The 16,711-nt window shown below is 39.3% G+C and overlaps 2 protein-coding genes across 3 annotated transcripts in view; one reads left to right on the top strand and one right to left on the bottom strand.

Annotated features, from left to right (window-relative positions):
* rttn (rotatin) overlaps positions 1-3,363 on the bottom strand; it is a 33,023-nt gene extending 29,660 nt beyond the window's left edge. Inside the window, exons 1-6 of the mRNA XM_056364961.1 lie at positions 3,199-3,363; positions 2,666-2,853; positions 2,039-2,228; positions 1,766-1,864; positions 1,546-1,636; positions 1,268-1,382 (exon numbers count right to left, since the gene is read on the bottom strand). Coding sequence (XP_056220936.1) covers positions 1,268-1,382; positions 1,546-1,636; positions 1,766-1,864; positions 2,039-2,228; positions 2,666-2,853; positions 3,199-3,229 — 714 coding nt within the window. The 5' untranslated portion in view covers positions 3,230-3,363. The remainder of the gene's footprint in view (positions 1-1,267; positions 1,383-1,545; positions 1,637-1,765; positions 1,865-2,038; positions 2,229-2,665; positions 2,854-3,198) is intronic.
* A 5,658-nt stretch (positions 3,364-9,021) lies between these two features.
* Positions 9,022-16,283, top strand: LOC130161485 (suppressor of cytokine signaling 6). Of its 2 annotated transcripts, none has more exons than XM_056364812.1 (3): positions 9,022-9,375; positions 9,838-9,907; positions 11,005-16,283. In XM_056364812.1, exon 3 carries the CDS (start codon positions 11,131-11,133, stop codon positions 12,739-12,741), a length of 1,611 nt encoding a protein of 536 aa, XP_056220787.1. In that variant the 5' UTR covers positions 9,022-9,375; positions 9,838-9,907; positions 11,005-11,130; the 3' UTR covers positions 12,742-16,283. The 2 variants fall into 2 exon arrangements, with proteins under 2 accessions (XP_056220787.1, XP_056220788.1); XM_056364813.1 differs by lacking the exon at positions 9,022-9,375 and adding an exon at positions 9,622-9,703.
* The last annotated feature ends 428 nt before the right edge of the window (positions 16,284-16,711 follow it).

The raw sequence follows: 16,711 nt of genomic DNA, 5'->3' as shown, positions 1-16,711 counted from the left end.
TAGTAGAAAACCAAAATCTTCAATGACAGCTTTAATTTTGTCTCTTTGGACACCCATACTGAATGAGAGATTTTAGGGCAGCATTTTTAAGTTTAGAGTTTAGGTGGTGGAGATTTTCCATCAAATGAAGGGATCTGTCTTGAACATGGACACTGCACCTAAGAGTTGCCAGAATTTAGACTGACAAAAATAGTAGAGCCTTTAAAATTTAAAATGACAGCAGTGAGAGTGATTCTAATGCGTCGCTACAAGTTAATGAAATGATTAAAAACTCAACTCCAGTCTTTAATGACATACACTCACGAGCACTTTATTAAGAATGACATAATAATACTGGGTAGCGCTTCCCTTTGCTCTAAAAACAGCCTCAATTCTTTTTGATGTGAAGTCCACAAAGACGTTGGAAACATTTCTTTGAGATTCTGGTCCATGTTGATATGATTGCATCACTAACCCTGCTCCCGCTGCAGCCTCAGATTTCTGTTCTTGGCTGACAGGAGTGGAACCTGACGTGGTCTTCTGCTGTTGTAGCTCATCCACCTCAAGGTTCGATGTGTGTTGCATTCTAAGATTGCTTTTTTGCTCACCGCAATTGTAAAGAGTGGTTACCTGAAGTATGGTAACCTTTACGTCAACTCAAACCAGTATGGCCGTTTTCCTTTCTCTCCTCGACGAGGTGTTTCCATCTGTTGAACTGCCGCTAACTGGATGTTTTTTGGTTTTCGCACCATTCTGAGTTAAAAACTCCAGAGACTGTTGTGTGAGAAAATCCCAGGAGATCAGCAGTTTCAGAGACGGGCAAACCTGCCCATATGGTACCAACTATCATGCCACAATCAAAGTCACTGAGATCACATCACAGTTTTTTTTCCCTATTCTGATGTTTGATGTGAACATTAATTGAAGTTCCTGACTTGTATCTGCCTGATTTTATACACTGCACTGCTGCCATATGATTTGCTGATTGGATGATTACATGAATAAACAGGTGTAGAATTTCCTAATAGAGTGCTCTGTGAGCATATCTGAAATCAGTGTAACATTATTAGAGTCCACGCCAAGAAAATCCACTTTAACTTGAAGGTGATAAAAAATAGCAATCATTCAGACATGACCTGTTATAGCATGGGATCAAACCTGTGACTCTTAATAAAGGGAAGTGCAACCATTGTAGCGCAGTATCTGTCTGGTAGTGCTTTAGGTTTGTTCTTTTCATTCATATTTTTCATATGTTTTAACCAAGATGATGGTAAAGTTGCGATGGTACCTTTACAATACTTGGCCTCTGCAGGAAGATCTCAGCAGGAAAGTCTTGCATAATGACATCACACAGAAGATCACATGTGGTCTGCACCAGGTTTGAGTTGTTGCTCCTCAGAGAACTGTTTCAAACAAATTAAAGCAGATATATTCAATATTCAGTCATTTAAGAAAAAAAGCAGACTTGTGAAGTTGATTACTGAAATCATTATTTTGTTCATTTTACACTGCATTTTAATTAGGCACATATTAGAATATTAGTTATACACATGTACCATCTCTCACCTCTCATTTGATGAAAGTATGTGTCTGTCTGTGTTTGTCAAAGTCAGCCAAGGAAACACAGAAAACCTCAGACATCTCACAGACTCATGCACTGTAAAACAAAATGATTTACAGACACTTTGATACACTTGATACTTTGGGACAAAAATAAGAAGCAAATTTCAAGATGAAACCAAGCACATTACAAAATTTTGGGATTATATTTTCAAAATACTGCTACCTGCTATCTTGTGAGGTGGTACATCTGTATGGGCTGGCAAACTCTTGTGGAAATAGCCCATTTTAGGAAAATCCTCTTCAGGTAGAAATACTGTAGGGGCTAAAGCAGAGACACCTGATTTGTTAAAATAACATTTCACAAATGTTTGATGAAACGTGTGCAAAGTAAAATTACAATCTGTATCATCCTCTCCCACATAACATTATGAGCATTTAGTAATTTGCAGATGACAGACTCAAAACACAAACATGTTTTTGGCTGAACATGTAACACCTGTTGGAGCTGTATTACGCGGTCCAAGTGAGTAAACTACTGTTTTACTGGGGAGTAGATCAGGTAGCTGAAACAGCTGGTCCAGGGTTCCACTGATGACAGCTCGCAGTCTGGGCTCCACATTAGGAGACAGTTGGGTGAGGAAGTCCACCGCCCCAACGTCTCTCAGCATCTGGGCTGCACTTGGATGCTTGGAAGACATAATGACGAAGCAAATAGTCATGAAATGGAAAATATAGTGTTCAGTGTAATGTTAGATGGAGCACATTAATAGCACTTTGCATGTGTATTGGCATCAAAATGTCACAGGGCAGACATCACTGCATTTATGCCCCTGTTAATATTTCTTGCAAGGTAAATTATGATTGTGGTCCGAGCAGAGTCAAAAGTGGCATAAAACCTGCTATATATTAGAAAAGGCAAAGAATAATCCTCTTTTGATTGACCTAAGTCTGGTTAGCTTTGTTATAGATATAGACTCAAACCAAGACCAAATATATTATACAGTTTATCAGTCTACTTTCCTCTGCTACACATTCATAGGATCAGCTGCTGAATAGATCAGCTGTTCCCCTGAGGTCACTGTCCTTTCAGAATTATCTTCTTGTAAGACATTTACTTATTTACCTTTGATAAAGTTGTGAGCAACTCAAGGACCTCCTCCTGCATTGGCACCTCGGGGAAATTAAACCACTCCAGAAGATACACAAACAGCATCTTTTCTTGGACAATGTCAGAGACGGAAATCAGGGAATGGTCCAGCTTACATATGATGCTCTTCAATGCTCGCACTCTTATCTCGACCAAAGAGTGGCCTAAGGTTTGTAGAAAACAAAGTGGTAAGTTGTGAGGAAACATTGTTGCAAAATTTGCCGAAGTTTTGCTTTTAACTAGCAAGTTAGCTAGCGTTGAGTGAAGTGGAAGGTACTTGGGGTCCTGAGCTAACGTTAGCGTCATCAATTAGCTACAACTCTACATTATTTGGTAAAAATATACATAACAAACACAGCCATCTACCAGATAAAATTAAAAAGATGAATTTGGAAAGAGCTGCTATTGTTAGCAAGCATGCAAGCGGCGATTACATTTTGTTAATTAGTTCAGGTAAAGTCAGCACCCTAATCTTAAGCTACATTTGCTTAGCTACTAAGTTAGCCTACCTATTTTCTTTATAAGGGAAGATAACTCCATATCCGGTGTATATTGCGTTTCCCTTTGTAAAAAAGAGATGAAAAAGCTTCATCAGCTATTAAGGCTTGTCAGTTTAGTTGGTGGTTGCCTGCCAGTGTCATGTCAACAACGTCTGCCCGGGTTTGTTTTCAACAACCGCGCCAGCGTCACTCCACTTCCGGTAGTGGACCAGGGTGCGTTCAAGAGGTGCAACTGGAGACCATAGACTGTATATAAAACGCTAGAGACACAGAGTTACTAATCCGCTTCCAAAAGTCATTCACATAGTAGATATAGCTACAATAATACAAGCACCTAAAGGAAAATGACTCTTTAACGTAATTATATTTATAAACTTTATTGCAACAATAAAGGTCCTAAAAGACCACAAGTCACCTGTGCCCAAATTTCAGCTGCATATATGTAAAAAAAAAAAACAAAGAAGCATTTGAAAAGGACCCCACCAAATACAGTATTAGCAGTAGATCACAAATGATCAGATGATGTCTCTAGTTGGCCTTTCTTTCAACTGTGTTTGTCAGGTGACTCATATGATGTGCCACATACTAGCACCACTCTCATCTGATCTTTTAAAATGTTCTGTAAACATGATTGAGCGATTTTTCTTGCCAGGATCATTAGTGTTGCAAGGCATGTTTCAAATCATTGAAGGCTTTTGCATTGCTGACATATTGAGTGAAGTTTTGACAGCATCCACATTATCCTGTCATTAAACTAATCTTTTCAAACATTGATGCTCACAAAAATCAAAGGTGATGTGCCTTGCCTCTTAACACAAGTGCAGATATAAATTCTTTTCATACTGTGTGTAAGTTAATCTAATTGCATCGGCTCTCACACTTGAGATGTGATGTGAATATGATCATCCGACAGGGTGATAATTAACTAACTTAGCAAATGATAATTTGATATGACAATAATATGATCACACAGCTTTTGAGAATTCAGGAGGGATTTCAGCCCATAATTAATTTGGCCATGTTCTATACTATCACCTAGATTCTTTGGAGTTTGAGGAGGTAGAAGGGGAATGATAATTTGTACTTTCATAATCCATGTTGGTACATTTTACCAATATCCCACTCCAGTTTATCCTTAAGTTATTTCAAATTTAGATACAACACTTTCCTCGCAGTCTTTGCCAACATCACATATAGCCTATCTACCCTTGCTCTTGCATCATATAGCGTAATTAATTTAAAATTGAGACAGAGGTTTTTATGCTGCACCATTATACTAAATGGGAAAATCATTTTACTCGCACATCCCTTCAGTTTTGTATGACATGCAGTATTTGTTGTCTGGCCCAGAATTTAAAATGAAGTTTTGTGGGTTGGAACAGAGGTTGTCTGCACAACATGAGTCATATTGATGGAGCTGCCAAAGGGTCCATTGACCAGTGGAGGTTAAAAAATTTATTCCGGTTCCCCCAGCCTCTCATACAGTATATAGGACTGAGTTTTATGGATGTTTTCTACATTCTACAGATGTACATTGAAAGTTACATCCAAACAGCTGAGTAGGCCTTCTTTACCTAGAGGAAAAATACATCGCTCTAGGTCAGGCTACGATTTCTCAATAGCTGTTCAGTCTGCTCCAAACAGTACATCATGTCATTTTTATTTGACAACCACTGTGTGTCTTGGATCATTTGTTTACATCAACTGCAGACAAGAAGCAAAACGTCACTTTTAATGAATGAAAACATGGGGTAAGGTGTTTGTCATTTAGCCTTGCACATTTGTTCATCAGGGATAAGATATGCTTTTCACACAGACGTCTTTTCAGATGTTTTTGTTAATTTTCCCTCATTTCATAAAAACTCCCTTCATTAATATTTCTTGCAAACATTTTTGTGGCACATTGTAAATCATATGCAAAATCTGTCAGTTGTTTAACATCAGTCTAAATTACTCATATGCCAGAAACCACCTCAGGCTGTTCATGAATGTAAGCCTGATCACTGAGTGGAAATCATGCCAGTTTAAATACTTTGAAGGCAGATTTACAAGCGAAGCATCTCGGTGTCTGGACTCTCACCACAGTCAAAAACTGATTCTGAGTTGGCCAACCTGGATGGAAATCATGGAGCACTTAACTATTGATGTGCATTTTATTTTAGAGATATATGACGGACGCTATCTGCTAGAGCTGTAAAAGTAGTATGAATGTACAGTATAGTTTTTTCTTAGACAAGCTTAACACATGGCGGAAAATTACAACACATTATGGACGGGGGAAATATGTCAAACCTTTTTATTTTACTTTTTTAAAAAGCACATATTTGTCCTATTGGCTATTGATTGTGGGAAAAATTAATCCCAATCATATAGTCATCTGCATAGTGCATAGTAACCACTGTTTCTTCTTTTTTAAATAAATCTTTTACGGAAAGTGAAATATAAATTTGGGGTGACCATATTCATGCTCTCCCAAAAACAAACAATTATAACCCTCCCCATTTTCTAACCTCCTCTCTTCCCCTCATAATTTTTGTGCAGCCCTCTTAATCGTAGTCATAGCACTTTAAAAGTGAATAGAAATGTGCGGAAGAGCTGCCAGAGACTACAAAAAGATTGGTTGTTACCCTGATGGCTTTTCTTGTATAAAACAAGGTCAAATCAGCTAATTAATCATATCATTATTGTAATTGTCCAGAATCCAGCTCCCCATATGGCAACAAAATGCAAGGAGTTACTACCAGAATTAATGATGTGGAATCAAGGGTGACGTTATAACAGACTCAAAGAACAGGAGCAAGAAAGTTATTCATTGTTCTAACCAGGCAGACATTTGGACTGAGTTCAAGTCTCTATAGCTGAGTCATTACATTATATGTGCACACAGCTGGTGTAGCAATGATTAATGCATCTTTGAAACCTCTTATCCAAGGAGGGGGGGGAATGATATGACGGAGTGATTTAGTCATTGGTCACTCAGTTTTTAAACAACACAAAAAAAAAAGGAATCTGCTGAAATCAACGTGAGACACCAAAAGAATGAGGCGGAGTTGTGGACATCATCCTTACCATAAATGCTCAGACTGCATTTTGAGGCTAAACTCTTCCTACGTTATTCCGCAGTCGCTCCTGAAACAAAACCCAAATGGTCCCACTGGCCCTGTCACTGTTTGACATGCCTGCTGTACCCGTCTTCCGCTCCACTGCAAGTGTTGAGGATATGAGGGTGGGCACCGAGGGGCCCCCGACAATCCCCCATCGGCAAAGGAGTCAAGTCAAAGGACTGAGTCAAACTGAAAGCAAGCGCAGACATATTGTGCAAATAATTTATGGCTGATGCAGCATTCATTTGAAATTAAGATGAAACGCGAGGAGCTTCCCCACATGTAGAGGTATCTCATTAAACAGTGTGGCCTGCTCCATGTGTACAATGTTCCATCTTGACTTGAGATTCAGTGTTATGAGTCGTGCTTATAAATAAATTCAAATTCTTTTGGAATTATTGATCTTGAGACACAGAGAGGTGCTCCAGGGGCCCTCATAGGTTTTGCTCTGTGGTGTTTGACAAAATAACGCAGATACTCAATTCCAATCAACCTATTAGAGCAAGATTTCATTTATGTAAAATCTAAACAGCCTGTTATTATTAACTGTTTGATCTGTTTATCCTGTCATAACAAAACAGACCGGGTTATGCCCACAGCTGAATATTAACTTGTTTTTACTGTCTGGCAACAAATATCAACCAGACTAAAGTTTGTTTGTCAGGTCTAATTTAGCTTGTAGAGACACTGCATCCTTGCTTCCCAATGTCCTTGGTGCTATATCTAAGAGCTGCCACCCCTCCTTCCTCCCCCTCCACTAGCCCTTCCCTCCTGTGCCAACACATCAAGTGAAGGCAGCCTGATCAACCCTAATAGGGCCTGGTAATTAGAGTCTTTGCATAGAGCCTGTCTGCACGCAGCTGCCCTAAGCAGGTTGGGGAAGGACTGCCATACACTTGACAGTGTGGAAAAAACAATGTAATGTTCAGTATATGGGCCAAATTAGCCTGGCAGTGGTAAACACAATCTACTTTAAAACAATACTGACACTAATTAGGCAACCAATGTATCATTTCAGAGTTCAAGTTTTAGTTGCTGTATCAAATACTTGAAAATACTTGGAGAGCCAATTTGATGTTTCTAGAATACAAATTAGAAAGACCTTCCTGCATAAAGGCTAAGCACAGATGGCATTAAGGGGAAAAAGTGTAATGGATGACATTTCTCCAGTTATCTGGTGTGGAAAATGGAATCCTGATTATTACTTTGGAGTAATGGTATAAAGTTGATGTAAACTGTATGGTGTAAACCACAAGAAAACAAGCAGAAAAACAAGCAGATCAAAAAGACAGCCCTAATTGTTTTTGCCATAACCTTAAAAAAATAAATAAATAAAAATGGGTGCAATCAGTTTTAAGTTTTACATATTTTTAGGTATCTTCAAAAGCACCGGCTTTATACCCCCCCCCCACACAAATATCATCACTGCAATCAACCACTATCTGCAGAGCCTGACCAAAACACACAAAATATCTGGAATCTATCAGTTGTCAAGTTTCTTTAGAAGAAACTATCAAGGCATGATAGTTTGGATGAAAGATTGGAATACATATTAGTGATTTAGGATAATTAAGAAAAAAAATCACTCCTTATTAGACATGCCAGCTGTGTCACACTAAATCTTCCCATGCTACAACCTTCTTATGAAAAGTCCAAGTAACTTGGGTAGTGCATTTTTTAAAACGCTGTCTGAGGAACAAATCTTCAGTCATTTGTAGTGCCACAGAAAGCTGGTTTGTATCTCTGCTATTATGAGTGAACGGAGTGGGTAACTTTCTTTCAGTCTTCTTTCGATAGAGCTTCTTACCAATTTCCATTTAAAATACAACACCTCTTTGAATGTTGATGAGAGAATGTTCAAAGTGGTGGCAACATATGTTATATACCTTGCTCTAAATTTCATTTAGAATGACCTACTGTAAGTATGTTGAATCCTAGCCAATGACACATCTTTACAACTTCTTTTTTGTATCTAAACCAAAGTATAAAGCATTTATATGGCCATATTCAGGACCTGCCTGTATGTGTGAATGTAGTTTTGTAACTACAATGACATAATCACCAATACAGCAATTGCGCTGGCCATCGCTTTTGTTCATATGTGTTTATGTGTTATTTATTTGTTCATTTTAAAAGCTCTCTATTTAGTTTTCAGGAGACAGAGCATGAGGGGTTTTTGCAATACCTTGCTCCATACCAGGGAGCTGCCCATCACAACCACATCCTTCTACTTTGGGCAGCTGAGCAGCTCCAGTAGAGCAGTTACAGTGCAATAGTTTGCTCAGAAGCATTCACTGGCTTTAGGGAGGGAGAAGTACTTGCTAACTAATATGTGCTGTTTGTGATCTGTGAGATCAAATTTTCTTCTCAAACCTAAAGGTATTTCCAAACACACTTCTCATTATAACATTAATTAACTGACATTAAAAAAAAAAAACAGATCAGGTCTATTTTGTCTGAATTATTATTTTTTTTATAGGGTTGTAGTAGGCTACACATATTTTCTCATTTGAATCAGAAAGTATTTATTTTCAATATGGATATTTTATCATTTGCAGATTAAATAAAATGATTTTGAAGCTAGGTTAATTCTTCTTTTTTTTTTTTGCTGAACTATGCAAATGCTTTGTCAGGGTCGGGGTTATGTCTGTCTGTCTGCCTCTGGGATGTAAAACTTGCTGGAGCTGCTTTGAGTCTGATTCGCTGCATCTGAATCTGCTCCCACAATTCAACAGGCAACAAAGGAAGAAAGGAAGAGGCCGTAAGCTACAAAGTGTTAGCCAACCCAGGCAGAAAGATGACACCTTATTGTGTCATTCTAGTCGGCAATGTAAACATGCACGTTTAGAGAAGTGTTGAATCTGGCCGTACATACGCTTTATACTTTCGTCTGGGCGCAGAAGCTGATTAGAGGGAAGGTAACGGTAATGTTTTCGACAGTAAACGCTAACAAAGCTAGCTGATTGGCTAAGGTAGTCAGCTAACATTAGCCAACAATCGTCAAGAAGCGAACCTTTCATGAACATATTGCACAAGACAGATGCCACCACCATTGGGTTATTTTGCCCAGTAAGACAAGCAGGTAAGAGACTATATGATGTGCAGATTTAAAAAAATATTTACAGATTACAAATGGACTCTGAAAGTAGATATGCTAACAAACTAACTGGTTGGTAGCTGTTTCGTGTTAGCATACAAGCAAACCAACGTCTTTTAAATTGGCTAGATCAATCGGTTATCCTCATTTTGTTTCCTATTCTCTTAATAGTTAATGAGTACCAAATAAATTAATGTTGGAGCATTCAGTTTCTCCATTTTGTCATTAAAGGCGCATGCTAACGAGCAGAGCTAAGCTAAAGGCATGCTGTTGTGTCCGTAGGCCTTGCCAGGTCAGGACAAACCTTGCTAAGGTTGGTTTAATTATGACACGCCGTTTGTTCTAAGTGGTTATGAAGGTGCAAGTTGTGTTTTTTCCTCTTTTTTAAAATCCTGTGCGACCTCAAAGTGTAGGAGTTTTCTAATCGGCTGTCTTTGTTTTTCATAGCATCAAATGAAAGGTGGTGGAAGTGGAACTTGACCCATCCAACTGAGTCACCATTTTCCTGCACATAATGGTGAGTAATCAGATTGCAGCTGTCTTGATTATCAAGCAGCTTTGTTTAGGCGTTTCAAGTGGCACATGTCTCCACATACTGATTTAGTCTTGTTTGCCTGACCTGTCATAGTTTTTGACAGATGAAAAAGCAATGATATATTTATTTCTCAAAATCATGACTTTTATACAGTGTGGTCAGTGAGTATTTGGACAGTGACATATTTTCTACCGTTTGGAACGACAGACTACAGCATTGCATTTAAATTGAATTGAAATAATCACTGTAATGTACAAGTGCTTGCTTTTAGCTGTAGGGCTGTTTGAAGTTGGTCACATCTCTATTGGTGGAGCAGTGTCATCCATTGTAAACAATGCAGCGGGAAAGTGATCCTGAACATGCAGTTAAAGCAAGCAAGGAGTTTTTTTTAGGGCAAAACAGTGGCAGCAGAACTGACAGAACATCATATGGCAAAATACCATGCAAAGGATTTGTAACCAGATGCACATAATACAAAAAACATAAACATAATGCTTTTATTTATGTTTGTGTAATTTGTACAATTAAATTGCTTCCCCTACCAGCTCTTCAACCAGCTATATATCCAGCTATTTTAATAAAAGATTGCCCATTTTAGCAACTTTTCAAGCAAAAATTTCTACTTCCATCCTCTCAGTTATGAGGATTTGCTGCCTTTGTTTGTGTTAGGTAAAATAATAACTTGATGCTAAAGTTAGCATCTGAAGGTTTGACAGAGAAAACAAGACATTTGATAACATTACATTGGGCTTTTAGGGAAGTTGTAAGAGGCTTTTTTCATATTTTATTGGTTAATTTATTTATATTAATTGCTAGTTGTGACCCTTAGTTAATACAACAAAACGCATTGACTTTTGTCCAAAAGCCTGGGGACTGCTTTAATTGGCTATAACATGCTGTCCTGTCATTATTTTCAATCTTTCCATTGTGATGGGCATGTTATTATCTGAATCTTGCATTAGGCATAAATCCATATTATGAGCATAATGCATGCAACCCTGTTTTTTTCCCCTGAAGTGAGTGTTTTTATGACTAAACCTAGAATATCTCTCATGTTTTGTGTGTTTTTGTTTTCGCAGGGTTTGATGGCTCCACTGTATGCATGACTTGTTTCGTGTGGCCTGATGGGAGGACACTGTGGATAGTACTTTCATCAGGATACCAGGAGAGCCATCCCATGCCGCCACGTTGGAGGGCCTGTCAGAATGAAGAAGATAAGCCTTAAGACCATCCGCAAGTCCCTCAGCATAAAGGGCAAAGAGGAGGGTGACTTTGTCATGCTCCAGCAGCCCTCGGTGACTACTGAGTTTTCAAAGGAAGAGTCACTTTTTGGGGGCTGCTACACCAAAGAGCTCTCTGGCTGTGACCTTGGTGGAGAAGAAGACAAAGGGGGGCAGAATAAGGGCCGCTCAAAGAGTGAGAGTCTGATGGGATCACTAAAGAGGAGGCTGTCTGCCAAGCAGAAGGCAAAAGTGAAAGGAGGCTCATCTGCCATAGGCTCTGTGGATGATGATGACACTTTTTCATCTTCTTCTGTACCCATCAGCTTCAACGAGGTGAAAGCCCAGAGACCCCTTAGATCTTCATCACTACGAAGTCACCATTATAGCCCCTCACCATGGCCTCTGCGATCAGTCAACTCTGATGATTCGTGTATTAAGATGGAGGTCAAAGTTAAAGCCATGGTACACTCACCTAGCCCCAGTCCCAGCTTGAATGGTGTCCGGAAAGAATTTCATGATTTCCAGATGGAAGGGCTCTTTCAGGACCAAGCAGAATCCTTAAAGAATCTCCAGCAGCCACAAAATGGTGAGCTGCATCTAAATATTGATGAAAATGATGTGCCTGTGGTGCTGGGGTTGACGCCCCAGGACTACATCCAGTACACAATGCCTTTAGATGAGGGAATGTACCCGGAAGGGTCCCACTCTTTCTGCCTGGACAGCTCCTCTCCTATGGAGGTGGTGACTGAAGCAGACAATGGGTCCCTCCACACAGACCAGGGACAAGAGGAACATGAACTGGTTAGTGGGTTGCCTCCGGATCTCTTCATGGAAACCTCAGTGAATAGTCTTCTCATTGGTTCTGCTGGTGTGATGCTCCAAAGCTCTAGAGTAGAGGTCCCGCCTCCCCTCTCTCCACTCCTGCCACCCATGACAAGTAATGGACATATCCCCAGGACTTTTTCGGGGTTCAGCTCTTCAGACAGCCAGGTAGCTGAGAGGGTAAGACACCACCTCAACTTTGACCCAAATTCAGCTCCTGGGGTCAGTCGGGTGTATGACTCAGTCCAGAGCAGCGGACCAATGGTCGTAACCAGTCTGACGGAGGAGCTGAAGAAGCTGGCGAGGCAGGGCTGGTACTGGGGCCCCATCACACGCTGGGAGGCAGAGGAAAAGCTGGTCAACTTGGCTGATGGCTCATTCCTGGTCCGAGACAGCTCAGACGACAGGTACCTGCTCAGCCTGAGTTTCAGGTCACAGGGCAAAACCCTCCACACCCGCATCGAACACTCCAATGGACGCTTCAGCTTCTACGAGCAGCCCGATGTGGAGGGACACACGTCCATTGTTGACTTAATTGAACATTCTATTAAAGACTCGGAGAACGGAGCATTTTGCTATTCCAGGTCTCGCTTACCAGGGTCTGCAACCTACCCTGTCAGACTAACCAACCCAGTATCTCGGTTTATGCAAGTGCGCTCCCTGCAGTACCTTTGTCGCTTTGTCATTAGACAATACACAAGAATAGACCTGATCCAGAAACTGCCCTTACCTAACAAAATGAAAGATTATCTGCAGGAGAAGCACTACTGAGGACACAGACAGGACAGTGGTAGCAATTTGCACTTTTGTGTTCAGTTGAGAGATTTAAACAAGGTTTACAGACAACCACGGTTTTGAGATGATTAGTTCTGGTGGCTCTTGATTTGTGTCCAGGTGACTCTGTTGCTGTTTAGTCCTCCATTCCACCGTTTTTTCGCTGGTTTTAGGAGCCTCTACTTCCAGAAACACAGGCCAGCACATAATCTATCGCAAAAATATAGCAGAGGTTTACAGTCAAGTTATCTTAGTTCCATACATTAAGTGCAGACATTAGGCATGCTTTGTGATGTGTTGTTAAGTGTAACATCCAGCTGTGCAAGTAGAACCAAATTTTCATAAATTTGCTGTCTGCATTACAGTTGGGCCAGTAAGAAAAATAAAATTCTACTCCAATTCATTGAATTTTTATCCACTAAATTGTACTTTTCAGACATGATTTCTAGGATGGAGATTTTTTTTTTTTTTTAAATCAAATTTTAAGCTCTCAGCCGACTGACCAACTTTGATCATCTTTTGCATCTTATTATTTCTTAGATTGTGTGATGGTAATATGTCAGCATGACCAGACTGCAAATTAGAACACAGAATTTGCAATGCTAGGCGTCTTTGTATTTTTTAAACAACCTAAAGCAAAACCTCATTTTTGCTCAAAATTGCTTTCACTGCGTTAACCAGATTTTTTACTAATTTACAAATGTAACTACTTTTCTAGTGGATGCAGTTTCTTCGTAAAGTATAATGCGACTCTGTCATGGCATATGACACCTGACGTACTACAATTACATTTCTGCTTCAGTATGGTTAGATTGGTGTGTGCTTTGTCATGTTTGTTACTTTCAGCTGTTTTGGTGTATGATCAAGCAAGTTTTAACGCTAACCACAGTGCCATAGAAGTAAAACCTCAATGTGTAAAGTCCCTTTCAGAGTCACACAGGTTTACCAGGTCCACAACATGAACATTTTGTTGCAAAAGATGTCCAAAGATTGCCGGTCTGTCAGAGGCTTTTAACAGTTGGTTAGAGAAGTAGCTTTAAATTGTATGGCTGCATGTAGCCAGTATATTGTAATGTGCAAGCCTAAAGGTACTGATGATGCTGGATTTTTCATGTTGTGCTGTTTGTAGAAACAGCATCAAGTCGATGTATAGATCTTTTCAAAAATATGTTAACATTAGAAGTTAAATCTTTCTGCATTAGGAATGTTACAAAAACTGCACCGCAGCTCAGGCCTAACAACTTTGTCACTGTCAGTAATGCTTGTATCTGCATGTCGTAAAGGCTTTAAGACTGTCAGTTAAGGGCACTGTAGAGTTACTCTAAATGAGTGAAGATGTCACAGCAAAAGGGTGTAAGATTTTGGCTGTGTTGCTTAAGTGCAACTCTGAGTAAAAGGCTGTTTAATGCACAATTGCGTTTACCTTAGGCAGTTCAGATGTAAAGAAAATTGCCCTCAATTACCCTACAACTGAAAACCGATCTCAAGTCAATTGACCTGCATCTGTATGTAAGGATGGCTGTTTCTTAGTCTCTCAATGCCAGAACTGAGCTGGACCCAGATCAAAGGAATCCAAAAAAATGGTGTGAGCTTAGGTCAATGGATTTGGCAAAGCCAGGGTGAAGTCCTCGTCACCATCTTAGAGTGAAGCCAGGGTTTCAGCAAATGACAAAAGTTCCATCACAGCTGCATGGCATCATTAGTGTCATATGAATTCCAAGGTCATTTAAAAAAAAAAAAGAAAAGAAAAAAAAAAAAAAGCATCCAATTTTTGTCATTGCTTATTCACATCGTCCCCAGTCCCCACAGAGCTGCACTACCCCACAGATTGTCTCGCTACTGGGCTGTTTGTGCCAGAGTAAAGGGAAGAGCACACAGTATGCTACGCAAGTGCTTTATATGGATACTTTGACAGGGAATTGTTTTTTCACGTTATGAATGAGCATCTTTTTTGACATCAGTGTCCTTAAAAGTATTTGGAAAATGGTCTCTCAGACAACTTTGGTAGGTTGTTAGCGCATAGTTCTAGTTTTAGTTAGCTAGAAATGTTGGTGTCTGAGGAAGTTACCATGAATCTAGCACAGCAGAAATTAGATAGGAACTTTGAATGGTGTTGCATGTTTAAAGACTTAGCATTTTAAAGCTTTGAGTTGTATAGGAATGAAGGATCTAGGATGTGTGTTTGGCTGTATAGAAGGATGTTTTTTTTTTTTTTTTTCTGTCACAAACATTGGCTGGACATTCTCTGTACAAGAAATGTATTTTTTCTTTTTTGGAATCCTTTAGTGAATTTTTTGTGACATTTGCCATCTGGGGGATGGGGCTGTACAAAAGGAATGTACGCTTGTTTGAGGTATCCATTTTATCTGCCTGCAAACCAGTTTCAGAAAGCATGAGAATCATAAAAACTACATTGACACATTTTTTTGCACTTGAATATTCTCCATTGACATGCTTGGATCCTCTCCTGCCTAGAGTTGTCCTTCAGATGGCATTTAAAAAAGAAGAAAGAAGAATTAAAGTCACACATTTGTCCTTATGTGTTCATATAAATGTTTAGATTAAATGGAGATTGTTTTGTCTTTGTCATATCTGTGGGATATAAAGGGTAAGGCACCAGCATCATATCTAAGCCTCTGCTAATGCTCACGGGCTGTCAAGGAATGGGATCATAGCAAGAATGTGGATGTAAATTTCATTTGTCTTCTTTTGGGTGCGTGTGTATGTGTTTCATTTGAAATGTGAAAGTAAAATGTTAGTCTTTTTTTTTAATACAATGTTGTTTTAATTGTATTTCTGTGTTTTAATTTGCAAATGACAAGCAGGAACCAGTTTCATATGGTGTTGCTGCTGTGATTTTTCAAAAATACTTATTTTGTTTATTATTAAGCATTATTGCCTTCAGTGTTTGATTCCAGAGGTTGATGCTTGTTAATAACAGCTGTTTAGCACTTAACAAGCTCCAACGTTTTTTTTTTTTTTTTTTTGGTTTGTTTTTTTTCCGCGAAGGTGATTGTTTACAACGTTATGTTTGGAAATTCCCCTCCCTTCCCTTTTTTTCTTTTTTTTTTTCTAACCCTCTCTCACATGAACATCTTGGTATGTTGGTACAATTTGAAAACTCTTTTTATTTCATTTTAATGTGTTGGACACATTTGTGCTGCTTATGGATATGATTGCCTTTCTTGTATTTAACAATGGGGAAATAGAATGTCACCAGTGTAGGTGTGTGTACACATGACAACTCTGGTTATCATCCTGGGAGAGCAAAGCAGATTTGCAATTTGTTAACAACTGTAGTCAGTTAAAAGGAGCATTAGTAGCGATTAGAAAAACCCTCTGTAGAATTACCAGTTCACTCCAGTTTACATTGGTTGTCAACTGTCAACTTTCCAAAGTAGATGGTCTTTTTGTATTTTTCTTTTGGAAAAAAAATCAACAGTGATTTATTGCACAGTTTGGATACCGTTCAAGAGTTTTTTGTATCTGCCAATTATAAATTATAAATAAAAAAAACTATATTCTAAAAAAAAAAAAAATAGTTCTGTCTTTGTACACTCTTCTGTCACTCACATTAAACTTATTGCTGTACACAGAGTTCAGATGACGCCGTAGTTTTGAGCAAGTGATGCACTTGACAAGAGCCTGGTCGTGCTTGTAGTTGTGTTAATGGATCAAATCATAGAGTCTTAAGGAGATTCTTTCCACAGTGGGTACAAATTGGCAGCTAATCCCACAGCTCTGGTTGCCTAAATTACAGAGACAGACTGGGAGGTCTTACAAATACAACTGAGTGGAGCAGAGACTCTGGGGAAAGATTAGCAGCGATGCTACCGTCCTCCCTTTAACTTCACTTTAAGTCGACTCTGGAGAAACAGTGAGAGAGTTCTTGTATTGTAGGAGAGGAGGAGAAGGTGGGGGGTGGGTGGGTGGTAATGGTGTCAGGTTTAGACTTGGATCTCCTGAA

The sequence above is a fragment of the Seriola aureovittata genome, chromosome 20 (assembly GCF_021018895.1).
Source record: "Seriola aureovittata isolate HTS-2021-v1 ecotype China chromosome 20, ASM2101889v1, whole genome shotgun sequence".
Classification (NCBI taxonomy): domain Eukaryota; kingdom Metazoa; phylum Chordata; class Actinopteri; order Carangiformes; family Carangidae; genus Seriola; species Seriola aureovittata.
This window is presented reverse-complemented; position numbering and strand designations above follow the sequence as displayed.